We start from the raw sequence: 15778 nt of genomic DNA on the forward strand, positions 1-15778 counted from the left end.
AGCCATCATAACAAATCACATAGTGGCTACCGAGCAATGAGGGCTATCCGCTGATAACATGGTTCATGAATCCGGTGCACAACCCGCAATACGTGCTCAGCCTATTTACAGTGAAAACCATGCTGCCACACAGAAATGTGATAGAACAGACTATTGAGGTGCTGAAACAACACTTTTGCTGCCCAGGCCACTCTAAAGGAGACCTGCAGATTCATGGTGGACTGCTGCATGCTGCACAATCTCACCATCAATTATATGGACAGCAGCTAAGGAACAGGAACATGAAGAGGAGGAATATCCAGACAATAGGCAACCTAGACAATCCCTTCCTGCCTGGGCAGTCTGTCCAGTATTTATCTGTGTGAGATACCAGTAACTGCAACCCCAATTACCCATTCTCCAATCGTTCCTACAGCTTAGCTTCCTTTTGTCGCTGACAGCAGAGAATCCACTTGGCCACAATGCAAAAATAAAAGCCACTACAAATAAACATTCAAAACTAAATATATAATGAAATCCTGCCAAACTCTATGCAAACATAAACTAAGCACCCTTATGCACTCTCTTAGAGCCTGTCTTGTGGATCCCTTTGCCTGTCCTAGTGCTTCTAGGCAGTGCTACCCATGTGGCTGTAGGATGGCTGGTGAAAGGCTGTTGACTTTCCATGGAGAAGACTGTAGATAGCCTTGCAGGATGAACTTGAGCAGCCCTGACTCAAGAAGGCCTAGCTGTGGTTTGTACCAACCTGGCATGGGTGGCAGCAGTCTGCACGGCTTGCTGACAGGCAACAGCAAGTGGCAGAAGTGGGAAGACAAATGCTATCTTCTAAAGAAAGGACTGCAGGTTCATACACCATAGAGCCACCGTTACTCCTCCAGGGCGGCCCTCAGCAACCCTAGGAATCTGTCAGAGGACAGATTGATGAACTGCTGTGACATCATTAAAAACCCCTTTCAACACTGTAACCCACATCCATGATGTGAATTAACCTTACATAGCCTCAGCCTGCAGCACTCATGATATTGGGCAGCTGCTGCTTGTGCTGCAGTGGAAGCTACCGGATACTGCATCATGGATGGGTTCACCAGGGTGCAAATAGAGTCAGGCACCATTCCCATGCTGGAAGGGATGGACTCCAAATGCTGCACAAAGCTCTATGTCAACTTGGTGATGGACCCCTCCAGGCTCCTTGATATTGACCGCAAGCTTTCTGGCAGGCTTACTAATGCATCAACTATTTTGTTGAGCATACCCATCTGTATTTGTCTATATGCTGGCCTATCAAAGTCCTCATCCAAGTCACCTTCAGCGGAATTTGTGTGCGACCTCACCCACCGGCGAGCTAGCATCTGATTATACCACTTCAGGTAATTAGGATCCCACATTGTTTTTGAAAAAGCAAAATTGAGTTCTCCCTGCATCTTGGTCAACCAACACCACAAAAACTGATTATCCAATTATTTATCTTACCGCTGTATGCAAATTGGCTGCTGCACTGTAACAGTGAATACACTTCAAAAAGATTTCATTCACTGTGAAGCATTTTGGAGCATTTTTAGGTGGTGAAAGTATTATATCAATGCAAATTCTCTCTAATGTATTTTGTAATTCCTGTGCTGCTTGCTCTACCCTTGTAGGTTGGGATTATTCGCAAACTTTATCAATTTGTTTTGCAATTCTGAATTGAGGCCATTTGCAACAGTGAGAAACAGTACTGGTCTCAGCTCCACAGCCTGGGCCAACTTGCTCAGTATTTCATCCCTTCCCAAAATAACTCCTCTAATAAGTACTTCCTGTTTTCTTCAGTTCAGGTCCCTTCTTAACCAACATTTATTGTGAATTCCTAGAGCTCCAAGTTTAACCAAGAGCCTTTTGTGTAAAAATTAGCCAAATGCGTTTTGGAAGTCTAGGTACACCATGTCATAGAACTTACCACTGTTCACCAGAGATATCATTTCCTCATCTACACCCAACAATCGTTCCATGAAGTTACTTTTGGTGTTTGTTTAATGGCTCCCCACCCACCCTACCCCAACTCATTCCCTTTTTCTGGTTCTGTTAAGATACTTAACCCCTTTTTACTTAATTCTCAAGATATAAGCCAAGAAAATAGATTGCCTCCTCTTTCTACAGGTGCATACTGGCCTGTTGTGTTTTCAAATTTTTAATTATTTCAGATTTCCATCCGGCAGTACTTGCTACTTATTTTTCAGAGGCAAATTTGAGATTAGTAACAAGGTACAACTATCAATAATTAACCAAAGATAACTGAAACAAATTCAAGTTATTAAACTTATTGCTAAGTCAAATTCCTCTGGTGAAATCTTCTGTCAATGTTGCTGAGCATTGTGTATAATCTTGTGGTAGAGTGCTAATTTGCTATTTAAAAGTCGAGTTCATTATCTAATAAGCATGCTTATGATCCTCCTTATTAGAATTTTAGTTACTCTATGTGTAACAACTGCTTAAATTTAAGGGTTGTATGATTCAATAACAAGGGAATGTTTGTGTTTTTAATGATTGTCCATTTTTTGCTACATAGTCATTCACAAACATCTAACATTGATTTGTCAAACCAGTATATAGTTCCAACCTTATTTTACAAATATCACATTCAACAACAATTGTAAGCATATTAAGCAGTTGAACTGAAAAATTGTTTTCCAAAGGAATTTAAAACCATCTTCCTGATAGATGTAATCACCCAACTCAATTTAAGGGAGCAAAGATCTTAGCACACTTCTTTGTTTTACAAATTCAGTGCAGGAACTGTAATGTCTCATTAGTCACTCAACCAGCATCTTCATCTCAACAATTACAATTTTTTTTTATCTTTCAGATGTCGCACTGTAGCTTTAGAGACTGGTGCACAGAACACTCAGCTCTGCACAACCATTGTCCAGCTCTCCTTTACACCTGACCAGCTTGTGCTCATGTTCACATTTCCACTCATCTACAGTGTGTTTCAAATTTTGTTTGCAGCTATAATGATTGGGCGTAAGTTTTTTGTTTTTCTTTTGCCTTCAATTAAAACACATTGGGAAGAAGCATACTAGACAGATCTGCACATAACAAGGAAGATAATGCAGAAGATTTCAGATTCCCATTTGGACAAATGTTGGGCAGGCCAAAACTCTGCAGACCAAAGACAGGTTGTACCTGAACTGAGCTGGTACCATTGTCCTTGCATAGAGGGTAATTAAGTTATAAGAGGAAGATTTAAATGAATAAAGCATGAGGGGAATGGTAAACAGAGCAGATTCAGAATGAGGGAAAAAGTGAAGGAAGCTGCACCTTATGGCATGGGGCAGGAAATGGTAGATAGCTGTGCAAGATTTGGCATTAAAATCACAGGAAAGTGTATGGATTGTAAGCATATGATGAAATAAACACAGATTGGGTACTAGGGAAATGCATCCCTCAAACTCGATACATAAAATATGAGGAATCTTAGAAATAAAATCAGGAAACCTTGGAGATTCCTGTTGGACAGGGAAGCTCCAATACCATCAATGTCACAAAGGACTGAGTTCAACAATGACACAGGTTGGGTGAATATGCAGGAATTCAGATTACTCCGTAGAGATAGAAAATGGAAATTGGGAGACAATGTGGCCTTTTATGAGAGAGAGCTTGATAACAGAAACAAAAACAGAAAATGCTGCAAATACACCGCAGGTCAGGCAGCATCTGTGGAAAAAGCAACAGAGATAGCATTTCAGGTCAATGAACCTTCAGCAGTTCTGTCCCATGACCTAAAAGGTCATTGAACTGAAACATTGGCCCAGATCTTCCAGTCTCCAAATCATCAGAGACCAGATGTAGGACCCGAGATATCCAGTGGAACCACTCAGAATTCCCAATGCACTAACTCTGTGGGAATTGCCCAGGAAGTTTGAACTCCTGATAGGCAATTCTCCTGCTACCTGGGACCGTCCGAACAGGTCTCCAACTCTGAGTTAGAGTTGGAGATTTGGGACAGTTCTGACTTACTTACCTGGATAGTTACCGAGGAAATATTGGACAAAAAAATTCTAGTCCAGCTCTTGGACACACCACCCCTGACCTTTCCCTCAACCACCCTCGCCGACCAATCGATTCGACCTGACTAGCCCCCATTATCCAAGTAACCTTCTGACTTCCACCAACTTTCCCTGACCCAACCTGACTAGCACCCCCCCACCCCACTACCCTCCCCAACCTGACCTGACTTGACTAGCCCCCGACCTGACAACACTGCCTGACTTGACCCAATTACCCCTCAACCCACCTCACCTACCTGTCACCCTACCCAGTTTCCACCTTGCTGAGCTGCCACCTAACCCAGCTATCTTCCTATCCCCTTACCCAACTGCCACCTCACCCAGCTGCCACCCCACCCACCTGCCACCCTATCCACTTGCCCACTTATCTTACCCACCCTACCTGCTAACATGCCTACACATTCATCCATAAACTCATTCACGAACATAGTGAAAAGCTGTTTAAATGTCCCACGCTTTTCAGTATGTTAAAGAACACTTACTAAAATATGGCAGCTATGTTATAAAAAGGGGGCATGGCTTGTCTTCCTATAACGATCAAGTGCTGCGTGGAATCAGTTCGACTGAAGGTACGCTCTGTATTTCTGAAGAAGACAGAATCAGAAGAATCGGCCAGAAGTGTGAATTTCCAATGTGGCGCAGAAAAGTAGGAGTAAAGCAGCAATCTGACAGTGATTGCTGCTCCTCAGAAGATTTGGGCCATTAACTCAGTTTCCCTCACCACAGATGCTGCCTGCTCTGCTGAGTATCTCCTGCATTTCCTGTTTCCAACATCCATAGTATTTTGCTTTTAATTATTTATAGAGATGGATTTTATCTGGTCTGGGTGCAAATATGCTGTAAATTCCAGATAGGGATAGGAAACTAGCTTTGACCATCTACCAGAGCCACCCAGATCAGGAGTAGACACTGGACTCAGGGTTTCAAGGTAAATAAGAGAAGGATGTACAAGAACAGATGCAATTATTATGTGTAGCTTTACTTTACACAGAGTAAGTTGGGAAATCTATAAACTAAAAGTCAGAACACAATCCAAGCCATGATATTGGTGCTATTACATGAAGAAAGGAACACAGTTGTGAGCGAGGCAAAAATAAAATCTATATGAAGTGAGACAAAAGATAATAAAGGATCAATCACACTATTGGTGCAGTCTACAGATCACAAAATTGTGGAAAGGAGGTGGAGGAAGAAAAATGCAAATTAGGGAATTGAGTAAAAGAAAATAATAATAATCATGGCGGATTTCAACTATCCTAACATTATTTGGACTGCAGAAGTAAGTAAAGGAGATAAAAGAACAGTGTTTCTACAGTGTGTTCATGACTCCTTTCTAGCCCAACATGTAAAAAGCTCAGTGGGATAATTTGATTCTGGACACAGTAAAGAGAATAAGAGAAGTAAAAGTAGGGGAACATCTGGGCAATAGGGCCATTATATCATATGCTTTAAGATGATGATAGGTGGGGACATTAGTATGATGAAAACCAGATTAATAGATTGGAGAAAAGCTGATTTTGAGGGCTAAGCATAGAACTTTGGAAAAAAAAATTGGGCAATAATATTGGCAAAAAAGATGTTGAACAGTAAAAGGCAATATTTAAAATGATGTTCAACAGAGTGCAGAGAAAATATATTCTACTAAAAGGACAGAACAAACGAAATACTAGTGGAATAGACAAAAGGGAACAATCAAGGCTTAGGAAAGAGACATACATTCTGTACACAGACAACACAGAAGTGTATGATAAAATAGAATGTGAAAAGATTAGGAGCAAGTCAAAAAATAGGAAGGCAAAGAGGAACTATGAAATTAAGCTATCAAGGAACATAAAGCAAAATAGTAAAATATTATACAAGCACATCAGTTAAAAAAGATGGCTGGGATGGGAATAGGACCGTTGAGCGATAGACAAGATAACATCACAGTCAACGATAAATGGCAGAAATATTAAATAATTATTTTGCTTTGGCATTTACCACTGAGATAGAACCGGTAGATATGACATTGAACGACGTGAGTAATGAGATAAGTGCATTTTAAATAAAAAATGGGGATGTATTGAATAGCATCCACCATTTTAAAAGATTCCAGTGAAGAGATAGCAAAGGCATTACTACACAGAATTTATTAGAAAAAGATTTAATGCCAGTGGACTGGAAGATAGCTAATGTAATTCTTATATTTATAAAAGGGGGACAAAACATTCCCAGGGAATTATAGACCAGTCAGAGTAACATGGCTGGTAGGAAAAGTAATGGAATTCCTAATAGAGAATAGAAGAACATCTAGATAAGCAAAATATAATAATGAATAGTCAGCATGCATTTCAAAACAGAAAATCTTACTTGACCAACCTTATTAGCAAAATTAAAAAGCAGAATCACAAAAATAATAATCTCTGGTACTGATCTATGAGAAAATTGGCATGGGGGAATAAGATCAGACAGTTGAATGAATGGCTTAAAGATTGATGTGAATAAATGGGTTTTGATTTGTGGGTCAGTGGCATTAGTAATGGGGAAAAGAGGGTGTTATACATTTGGTATAGTCTTCATCTGAACCGCACTGGGACAAATGCCCTGGTAAATCATGAAAATTGGGCTGTGGAGGACTTTAAACTAAATAGTTGGAGGGAGGGTGGGTGGGACATTTCACAGGAGATTTGGAAAGTTAAAGGACAAGGCAGTAGTGCAGGGTAGCAATACGACTAATGAGAACCAGAGTGTGACAGGAAGGAATAGAACATACAAACATAAGAGTAACCAGCAAATAGTGTGAGTAGGGGACAATGGTAAAAAGTCAGAAGTAAAGACTCTTTATCTGAATACACACAGTATTCATAACAAGATGGATGAATGATAGGACAGATAGAAATTAATGGGTGTGATATGATAGCCATTACAGAGACATGGGTGGAATCGTCCAAGATTTGCACTAAGCGCGGTAGCAGGTGGGTCACAAACCCACCGTATTAATTATGCATTCCTGGGAAATACACTGTTTCCATGCCGGGTGGGCTCTCATTCACCTGCCATGCATCAACTCGCCGCATCATCACGCCGGGTGCCATACTTAAAGTGCAGCTGCATGCATACCCCTCAGTGCTTCCAGCCCATGACTGCTGCACAGAAGACATGGCCCTGAAAGGCAAAAAGACTGCAGCCTCCAGGTTGAATGACACATCCCTCAAGCGGCTTTTGGATGCAGTGGAGGCTCACCATAATGTCCTCTACCCCTGCTCTGGCCGCAGGATGGGCAGCAACCTTACTAATCCAGCTTGGGAGGCGGTGGCAATGATGGTCAGTGCCAATGTCCTGCAAAAGAGAACAGTCATCTAATGCCGCAAGAGGATGAATGATCTCCTCTGTTCCGCCAGGGTAAGTCACTCTTCCCATCACTCTCAACTCTCACACTCACAAATCCAGCACATATCCACAGGGTCCTCACTCACTGCCAGTTCAAGGGACATCACCATTCACTCTTTTACACACACCATCATTGCCCTCATGCCATCCATGGGACCATTCACTCCCACAGATGCCAGGCATACTTATCATCTGGCTCTGCAGGCATCCCACTCACACTTTCTCCATCTCTATTTATGCAGGACAAGCTGGCACACAACAAGAGGGAGAGGCCGCAGATCTCTCAGAGGAATACCTGAAATCGAGGTCCTCACGGACTTTGAAAAACAGAGCCATCCAGCTGGCCAGCAAGGATCTGGATCGTTCCTGTGCTGACAGTGAGGTCGGTGCTGCTCAACCAACTGAGGATCCAGCGGTGCAACATCCATTAGACAACCACGCCATGAGTGATGTGTCCTGTTTCACAGGCCACTGCCATGCACTAATTATCTCCCCTTGCTTTCGCAGGTACATCTGGGAAACAGCCGACAGAGTCCACGACCCAGGGCCTCCAATCAAATCCTGAAGGAACCTCTGAAGAGGAATCTGAAGGCATCCTCCTTGAGGTCCTGTCACAGCGCTCACCCAGGCCCTCCGCCAGCGCAGAGACACACATCTCAGTGGGACCTAGATTTAGCCTCAGGATCACAATCTGGTGAGCACATTACATTTTCTGATCCACGTCAGGCAGTGGCAGGGTCTCCCCAGGTCACCAGACTTTGCACGACAGCTGCAGGCCAGAAATTTGCCGAGTCCAAGTCAGGTGACAAGCCTCTGGACTCAGTCATTTCACAGTTGCTGGAGCTGCAAAGGCAAACTCAGGAACATCAAGAAGGGATGTCCGCTGCGCTCCTCAGGTTGCAAGGCACGATGGAGGAGTCCATCCGACTTCAGGCTGAGGTGAGAGTCCGTCCGTCTTCAGGCTGAGGTGATAGTGCTGTCATGACAATGCATTAAGGTCAACACTGCTAGGTGGTAGCCACCATGGAGACCTTGATCCAGGACTTCACTCCTGCAGTGCTGCGCAGGATTGAACTCCATTGCTGATGTCCTAGTTCGCCTCCAACGGTGTGTACGCAAGAGGGGTGCAGCCGGATCTCACTCCAGCTACCCGTGCTCCTCAAGAAGCCAGCCAGGAGCCCTTGGGCACCCATAGGGATGAGAATCCGCAGATGCACACTCCGGGGCCATCCACTCAGGTGACTCCAGGAGTGGCCGGCCCATCCGAATCCTTTCTTCCTGTCAGCTCCACAGCTTGAGGAGGATGCCGCTGCCACACAGCAGGCCCCCGAAAGCAGGCCAGGTCTTCTAGGTTGCGGCCGTCCAGGTACGTCCATCAAGGTCATCACAGACAGGGCGTAGCAGTCAGCAGGCTGCCTCCACCTCCACTGTGGATGTTGGGAGAGCACCAGGGCGTAGCAGCAGGGCTAGGAAGGTTAAAAAGATGTAGCTGCACAGCCTGGGCATGGGTGTTAATCACTTATGCATAATGCTCACTATTGTCAATAAACTCCCAAGAACGTCTCTCTGCCTGTGGTTCCTTGTTCTGATGAGCAGTGTTCTTGTCACTCAGATGTGAAGCCTTTCTGCATAAGATAAAGGCAGGTGTCTCAATCCAGGGCCTCTTCCCTGTGCTTTGTGCAGCCTTCAGACCAAACTGATGGTCTGGCCTCACACTCTTTGGACATATTACTGATGACTGCATCTCAACAGTGCTCGCCATTGCTGCCAGAGTGGGCAAGCATCACAGAGTTCCGTCATTCTCCTTTAAGTTGGGGTTGGCCCCCAAGCCTTCAGCATCTGTGACCAGTGACACTGTGTTCCTGAAGGGGTCAGGCGCTGAAGGCGAACTAAGGATCAGATGCTTTTAAAGTTTCATAGTTGTGTTTCTATGATATGACCCTGATCACGGAGCACAAGTGAGCTGTCCTCGGCCAGGCAGGAGTCAGACATTCTCAGAGGCTGTGTAAAGCTCTATGGAGTGTCCTTACTGCATGTCGACATCATCCTCCTGTAATCGAGCAACTATTAGGGCCTCCTCTGCATCTCCATGACAGGAGCATTATCACGAAGGTATGTGCACTGCCATAAGCCAGACTGGAGTCAAACATTCATAGATGCAATTTAAGAATCTATGGTGTCTCCTCGCTGCATGTCATCATCATACTCCACAAATCTAGCAGCTATGAGGGCCTCTCGAGCATGCCTGCCTCCTCTGGCCAGTGCAAGGGCCTCATCACTGTCATCACTGCCTTCGAGCACATTCTTACCCTCATCCCCATCAACGTCTTCCTCATTTGAGGAAGCCTCCAGCTCCTGCATCTCCTCCTCAGCCAGCCCCTCTCCCCATTGCAGCACCAAGTTGTAAAGGGTGGAGCAGGCAACGATGATGTGCGACACCCTCTGTAGACTGTATTGCAGGGCTCCACCAGACCAGTCTAGGTACCAGAACCTCATTTTCGGCATCCCGATGGTTTGCTCCACCAAGTTGCAAGTTGCAGCATGAGCCTCCTTATACTTGTGCTCTGCTGCAGTCTGAAGCCGCCGCAAGGGTGTCATCAGCCATGGCCTCTGCCTTGTACCTGAGGAGCCAACCCTGCAGTTTCTGTGAATCGTGGAAGACATTAGGGATCTGTGACCAACTGAGAATGTAGGAGTCACAGATACTCCCTGGAAACTGTGCGCAAACCTGCAGGATGTGTTTGTGGTGGCCGCACACCAGCTGCACATTCAGCGAATGTGACCACTTGTTGTGATGGAGATCTGAGCACCCCGTGAGTGCAATCAATGTAACCCTGTACCGGTGGGAATCCCAAGATCTGGGCAATCCAATCGCTCTTTCATCCTGGTTCTCTTGGTCCTGGGGGAAATGCACAAAGTTGTGTGCCCTCACGAAGATGGTATCTGTGACCTCATGGATGCAGTTGTGGGTCGAAACTAATGATATCCCACAGAGGTCACCTCTGGATCCCTGAAAGGAGGCACTGGCATGGAAATTGAGCGCCGCAGTCACTTTCATGGCCAATGTCAGTGGATGCCCTCCATGTCCACAAATGCTGCACTAGCTGGCTGATGTGACCAACCAGTTCCTTAGACATGCACAGTCTTTGGCAGCACTGGTTCTCGGTCATCTGCAGGAATGAAAGGTGACATCTATCGGCCCTGTGTCTAGCTAGGCGCTGACCAGTGATGGCTTTCTGTGGCTTTCCAGTGGCGTGTGTGGGAGCTCCAGCCACCCCTTCTTCCAGAAGGTGCTGCTCCTCCCTCTGCCCAACCAGGCACCTCAGTCGCTCTCTTCTCAGTCATCTTCGCTCTCTGTATGCCAAAATGCATATAGCTAGTTCACCAGGCTCCATGATCCTGATGTACTCCTCCTACAGGATGAAAGAACATATGCATGGATTGGCATAGGTGCACTAAGAACCTCTCTTGGTTAAGTCTGAAGGCCCTTAACACATCCCAGTTGGATGGGCAGAGATTAGTGCGCTGCATGGCTGCCTGAAACCCCACTCCACCTGACCGATTGGGAGCAGCTTTGCCCATTGGACTGCATGCTGTCCTCTCAGCTTAGGCATAGGCATTCTCCTAACCTGCACTACAAGGTTGCACTGTTAGCTTGAACCATGGGGGAGTCTGGTCCAAACCAGGATGATGACATTGCAAGGGGTTGTGAGCACCTCCACCAGTGACTGCTACATGGCCAACTTTAGCAAGGGGATTGTACAACGTGCCCAGTTGTGCAACTATTCTGTAGTCCACTAAAACGCTTATTAGTTTGCAGTCTGTGCCCGAGTCTGGAGCACTTAGTAGCACTTTATGCCTCTGTGTTGCTTGAGTGGGCAGATAAGCTAGAGAATTGACTCCAGTCATATCAAAGTGGCTGCTCCTGAACCGACTCAGCTGCAGAGGAATGGTCACTTTATACAAGATGTCCCTAATCCCTGGCCGCTTCCCTCACCCAGCCTCCCCTACCCTGCACGTAATTGTGTGCTACCTTCAACCGCAGGGCAGCCTTTGCCTCACACCCCCAAAGTCACCTCAGTTGCAGGGCAGCCTATGCTTCCCCCAACACAAAATCACCTCAACTGCAGGGCAGACTTCCCCATCCCCCCTAAAGTCACCTCAACCCTCACCGCAGGGCAGCCTTTGCTCCACCCTCAACACGCCTCAACCTTGAAGTCCAACATGCATACCTCACACACGCTCCACAAAGTTACTGTGTACTCACCTCCAAGTACCCCTCAAAGTGCAGCCCACCAAGTACATGCCTTTTATGTGCAGTTGCGAAACACGTCAGCCTGCTTTCCCACCAATGTGGGCGGATGATCCAGTGGGCGGAGGATGAGTCCGGCGGGCTTGCCTTACAATGATATGCTGATGTATTACAATGAGGTGCCCGACATTTGATGGATGGAAACACGGCCCGACATTGACAGGCTGAGCGTATGATCACAAATTGGTTTCACTGCGTCGTGAAACCAATTTGTGACCTTCTTGCCATATTGTTTGCTTATGCCACCGAACACACCCAACGCCAGTGGGCACGTACAATTGCGCCCATGGTTGCAAAGTGACCACGGCTGGGAACTTAATATTGAAAGGTATTTGACATGTTGGAAGAATAGGGAGAAAGCTCGAGGAGGTGGGATAACACAGTAGAGTAGTGAGAAATGATCTTGGTTTGGAAGATCAAGAAGTAGAATGAGTTTGGGTAGAGTTAAGAAATAGCAAGGGAAAGAAGTTACTGGTGGGAGTTATCAGCCTTCTAACAGTAGCTACACTGTAGGACAGTATAAATCAAGAAATAATGGGGGCTTGTAAGAAAGGTATTGCATTAATTGTGGGCGATTTTAATAGACTGGACAAATCAAATTGACAGAGGGAGCCTTGAGCACGAGTTAGTTAAACATAAGAACATAAGAAATAGGAGCAGGAGATGACCATGCAAGCCTGCTCCGCTGTTCAATATGACCATGAATAATCTTGGATTTCAACCCCACTTCCCGCCTACTCCCCATATCCCTTGATTCCGTGAGACCAAAAATTTATATTTATATAGTAAAGTCCCACCATTCACAACTTCCTCTTTTGTGAATTCACTGATCTATGCAAAAGTCTTTGTACATCAGTTCACTCGCTGTGGGCCCAAATGTTCACTTATCCGCAGTTTTAAAAACAAAAAGTAGAAGCCATCTTCAGGAAATGGCGAAAGAAAGAAAAAGTACCTAAATAAAATTTTAAAAAAGGGTGTCCCTGATGTATTTCCTGCAGTAGAAAGTGCACAATATGTGTGTGTCATCTGCCTTGTTTGCACGTCAGTGTTCCTTATTGCTGCGATTTAATTCTTGATCACGGTCCACCTCCACTCTCAAGTAAAGTTTTGTAAGTGTGACAAATATTACATTTTTCTTGTTTTCTTGTTTTATTGAACAACTTCTCCAGTAAATTTCGCTTCAAATTTATTTAAAACATAGTTTTTATTGATCCTTGATACATATAAAATTTCAGGTTGGCTGGGACCTATCTATTCGACTCCCATTGTAAAGTAAATTTCGCAGAGGTTTTGCAGCAACATATCCCCCTGCAAATGGCGGTACTTTAATATAAAATATTATACCTTATAATGATAAATATATTGAATGGTGGCACATCCACAACCCTCCAGGGTAGAAAATTCCATAGGGCGGGGTTTTACACGTCGGCGAGTGGGGGCGGGACCGGTTCACCGACGCGTCAAATGACGCATGGTGACATTGGGGGGAACTCCCAACATCACCGCGCCCCATTTAAATTTTCAGGAAGGCGGGGGTACAGCAAAATCAGCTGCGCACCCGCCAACCTGTCAATGGCCATTTGAGGCCATTGACAGAGTCAGTTATGTAATTAAAGGACCTGCCTGTCCAACCTTAGGGTTGGTGGGCAGGCCAGAAGCCCCGGTGTGAACTGGAAAAAGCATGAAACCTCATCCACGATTGGGATGAGGTTTCATGTAGCTTTTAAAAAATTTTAATAAAGTTTTTTTGAAAATTATGGACATGTCCCAACTCATGTGACATTGTCACATGAGGGGACATGTTAGGGAAATTTTATTTTTCCATTTTAAGGTTTTTGACATTTACAGCTGATCTCTCTGAGGCTGCACTTAGCCTCAGGGAGATGAGTACGCTCTTTCGTGCGCATGCGCGGAAAAGTGCACTCTCGATTTTGGGACTCCCCCCGCCCGCAAAGGAAGCGCTATTTGCTTCCCTGCGGATGTCACGTTGGGCGGGCCTTAATTGGCCCACCCATGTAAAATGGCGCCCCGCCTCTGATTGGGGGCGCCAATCAGAAGCACGCCTGTGCACCCCAGCCCTTCAACTTCCCCCTTGACGGGGGTGGGGGGGGGGGTGGTGGAATTCAGCCCATGGATTCAAAATTGTTTGAGTGTAGAAATTTCTTCTCATCTCAGTCCCAAATGATCAGCCTTTATCCTGAGCCTGTGCCTCCTTGTTATAAATTCCCCTGCCTGGGGAAATAACATCTCAGTACGCTGTCAAACCCATTCATAATCTTAAATGTTTCAATGAAATCACATCTCACCCTGCTAAACTCCAGACAATATTGACCCAAATATAGGCCCAATTTACTAAGCCTCTCATCATAGTACCACCTTCTCATTCCAGGAACCAATCTAGTAAACCTTCACTGTACTGTCTCCTATGCAAATATATCCTTCCTTAACTATAGAGATCAAAATTGCACAGAGTATTTTGGGTGTGACCTCATCAAAGCACTGTACAATTGTAGCAAGGCTTATTTATTCTTGTACTCTAATCCCCTTGCAATAAAGCCCAAATGTCATTTGCTTTCCTGACTGCTTGCTGTACCTGCATGCTAAATTTGTGTTCCTTGTATGAGTACACCCTAGTCTCTCTAAACATCTACATTTACAAGTTTCACATCTTATAAAAAATATTCTGCTTTTCTAATCTTATGACCAAACCTTACACTTGCCCACATTATACTCCATCTGCCAACTTGTTGCCCATTCACTTAACTTGTCTATATTTCTTTTTAGCCTCTTTCTGTCTTCCTCATGGCTTGCATTCCCACAAAGCTTTGTATCATCAGCAAACTTAGATACATTACTCTCTGTCTCTTTGCCTGGGTTATTAATTTGGATTGGAAACAGCTGAGGCCCCAGCATTGATCCTTGCAGCACTCTACTAATCTACGAATGCCAACTTGAACATGCTCCATTCATCCCTATCACTGCTCCCTATCCTTTAATCAATCCTCCATCCATGCTAATGTATCATCCCCAACACCATGAGCCATTTATCTTGTGTATAAATCTTTTATGACACCTTATCAAATACTTTTTTGAAATCCAAGTATACCAAAACTACTGGTTCCCCTATATGTACTCGACTAGGCACATCCTCAAAAAACTCTAACAAATTTGTCAGAGCTTCACTTTCGTAATGTTATGTTGACTCATTCTAATAACACTGCTTTTCTAAGTGCATTTTGACTTCCTTAATAATGGATTCCAGTACTTTCCTTTCTTTAATAGCAATGTTATGTTTGCTAATTTCTAATCTGATGGGAACATTCCAGAATCTAGGAAATTTTGGAAAATCATAGCCATCATACTATGATCACTATTTCCCAGTTGATCTTTTACTATGACATTAGTAATTAACTCTGCCTCATTGCTCAATATTAGATATAAAATAATTTTATCCCTAGTTCCTTCCACAACATATTGCTCCAGGAAGCTGTCATGTAAGCATTTTGCAAACGCATATTCCAGATCACCTTTGCTAATTTGATTGGTTTGGCTTATATGAAAATTAAAATGCCCCATAATTATTACATTGCCTTTGTTATAAGCCCCATGAATTTATTGTTTAATGCTCTATCCAACAGTGTAACTGCTGTTAATGGGCCTATAAACTATTCCCATCAGAATTTTCTGGCATTTGCTTTTCCTAATTTGCACCCATACTAATTCTACTCACTGATTTTCTGAAGCAAGGGCCTTCATCATTAATGTTCTTATGTTATCCTTTATTATCAGAGCTACCCCTCCTTTTTCTAATCTGTCTGTCTTTTTGAAATGCTGTGTAGCCTGGAATATGTCTTCCCCAAACTTGGTCCCCTTGTAACCATGTCTTTGTAATGGTGATTAGATCTAAACCATATATTTGTTTGTGTCACTACTCCAGAACAGTTTCTTAAGATAATATGTTCTGGACCCAACCAGGGAACAGGGTATTTTAGCCTGAGGAGTGCTCAAATGGAGCAGGCAAGGACTGGTTAGGCCAAATGCTCTATTTGCTTGC

General features: G+C 44.4%; 1 protein-coding gene across 1 annotated transcript in view; it reads left to right on the forward strand.

Moving 5' to 3' along the window:
* Positions 1 to 15778, forward strand: part of slc10a2 (solute carrier family 10 member 2) — a 29976-nt gene that overhangs the window by 9734 nt on the left and 4464 nt on the right. Inside the window, exon 5 of the mRNA XM_041198711.1 lies at positions 2840 to 2997. Within this exon, the coding sequence (XP_041054645.1) occupies positions 2840 to 2997 (158 nt within the window). The remainder of the gene's footprint in view (positions 1 to 2839; positions 2998 to 15778) is intronic.

This window comes from Carcharodon carcharias, chromosome 11 (genome assembly GCF_017639515.1).
Source record: "Carcharodon carcharias isolate sCarCar2 chromosome 11, sCarCar2.pri, whole genome shotgun sequence".
NCBI classification, from domain to species: domain Eukaryota; kingdom Metazoa; phylum Chordata; class Chondrichthyes; order Lamniformes; family Lamnidae; genus Carcharodon; species Carcharodon carcharias.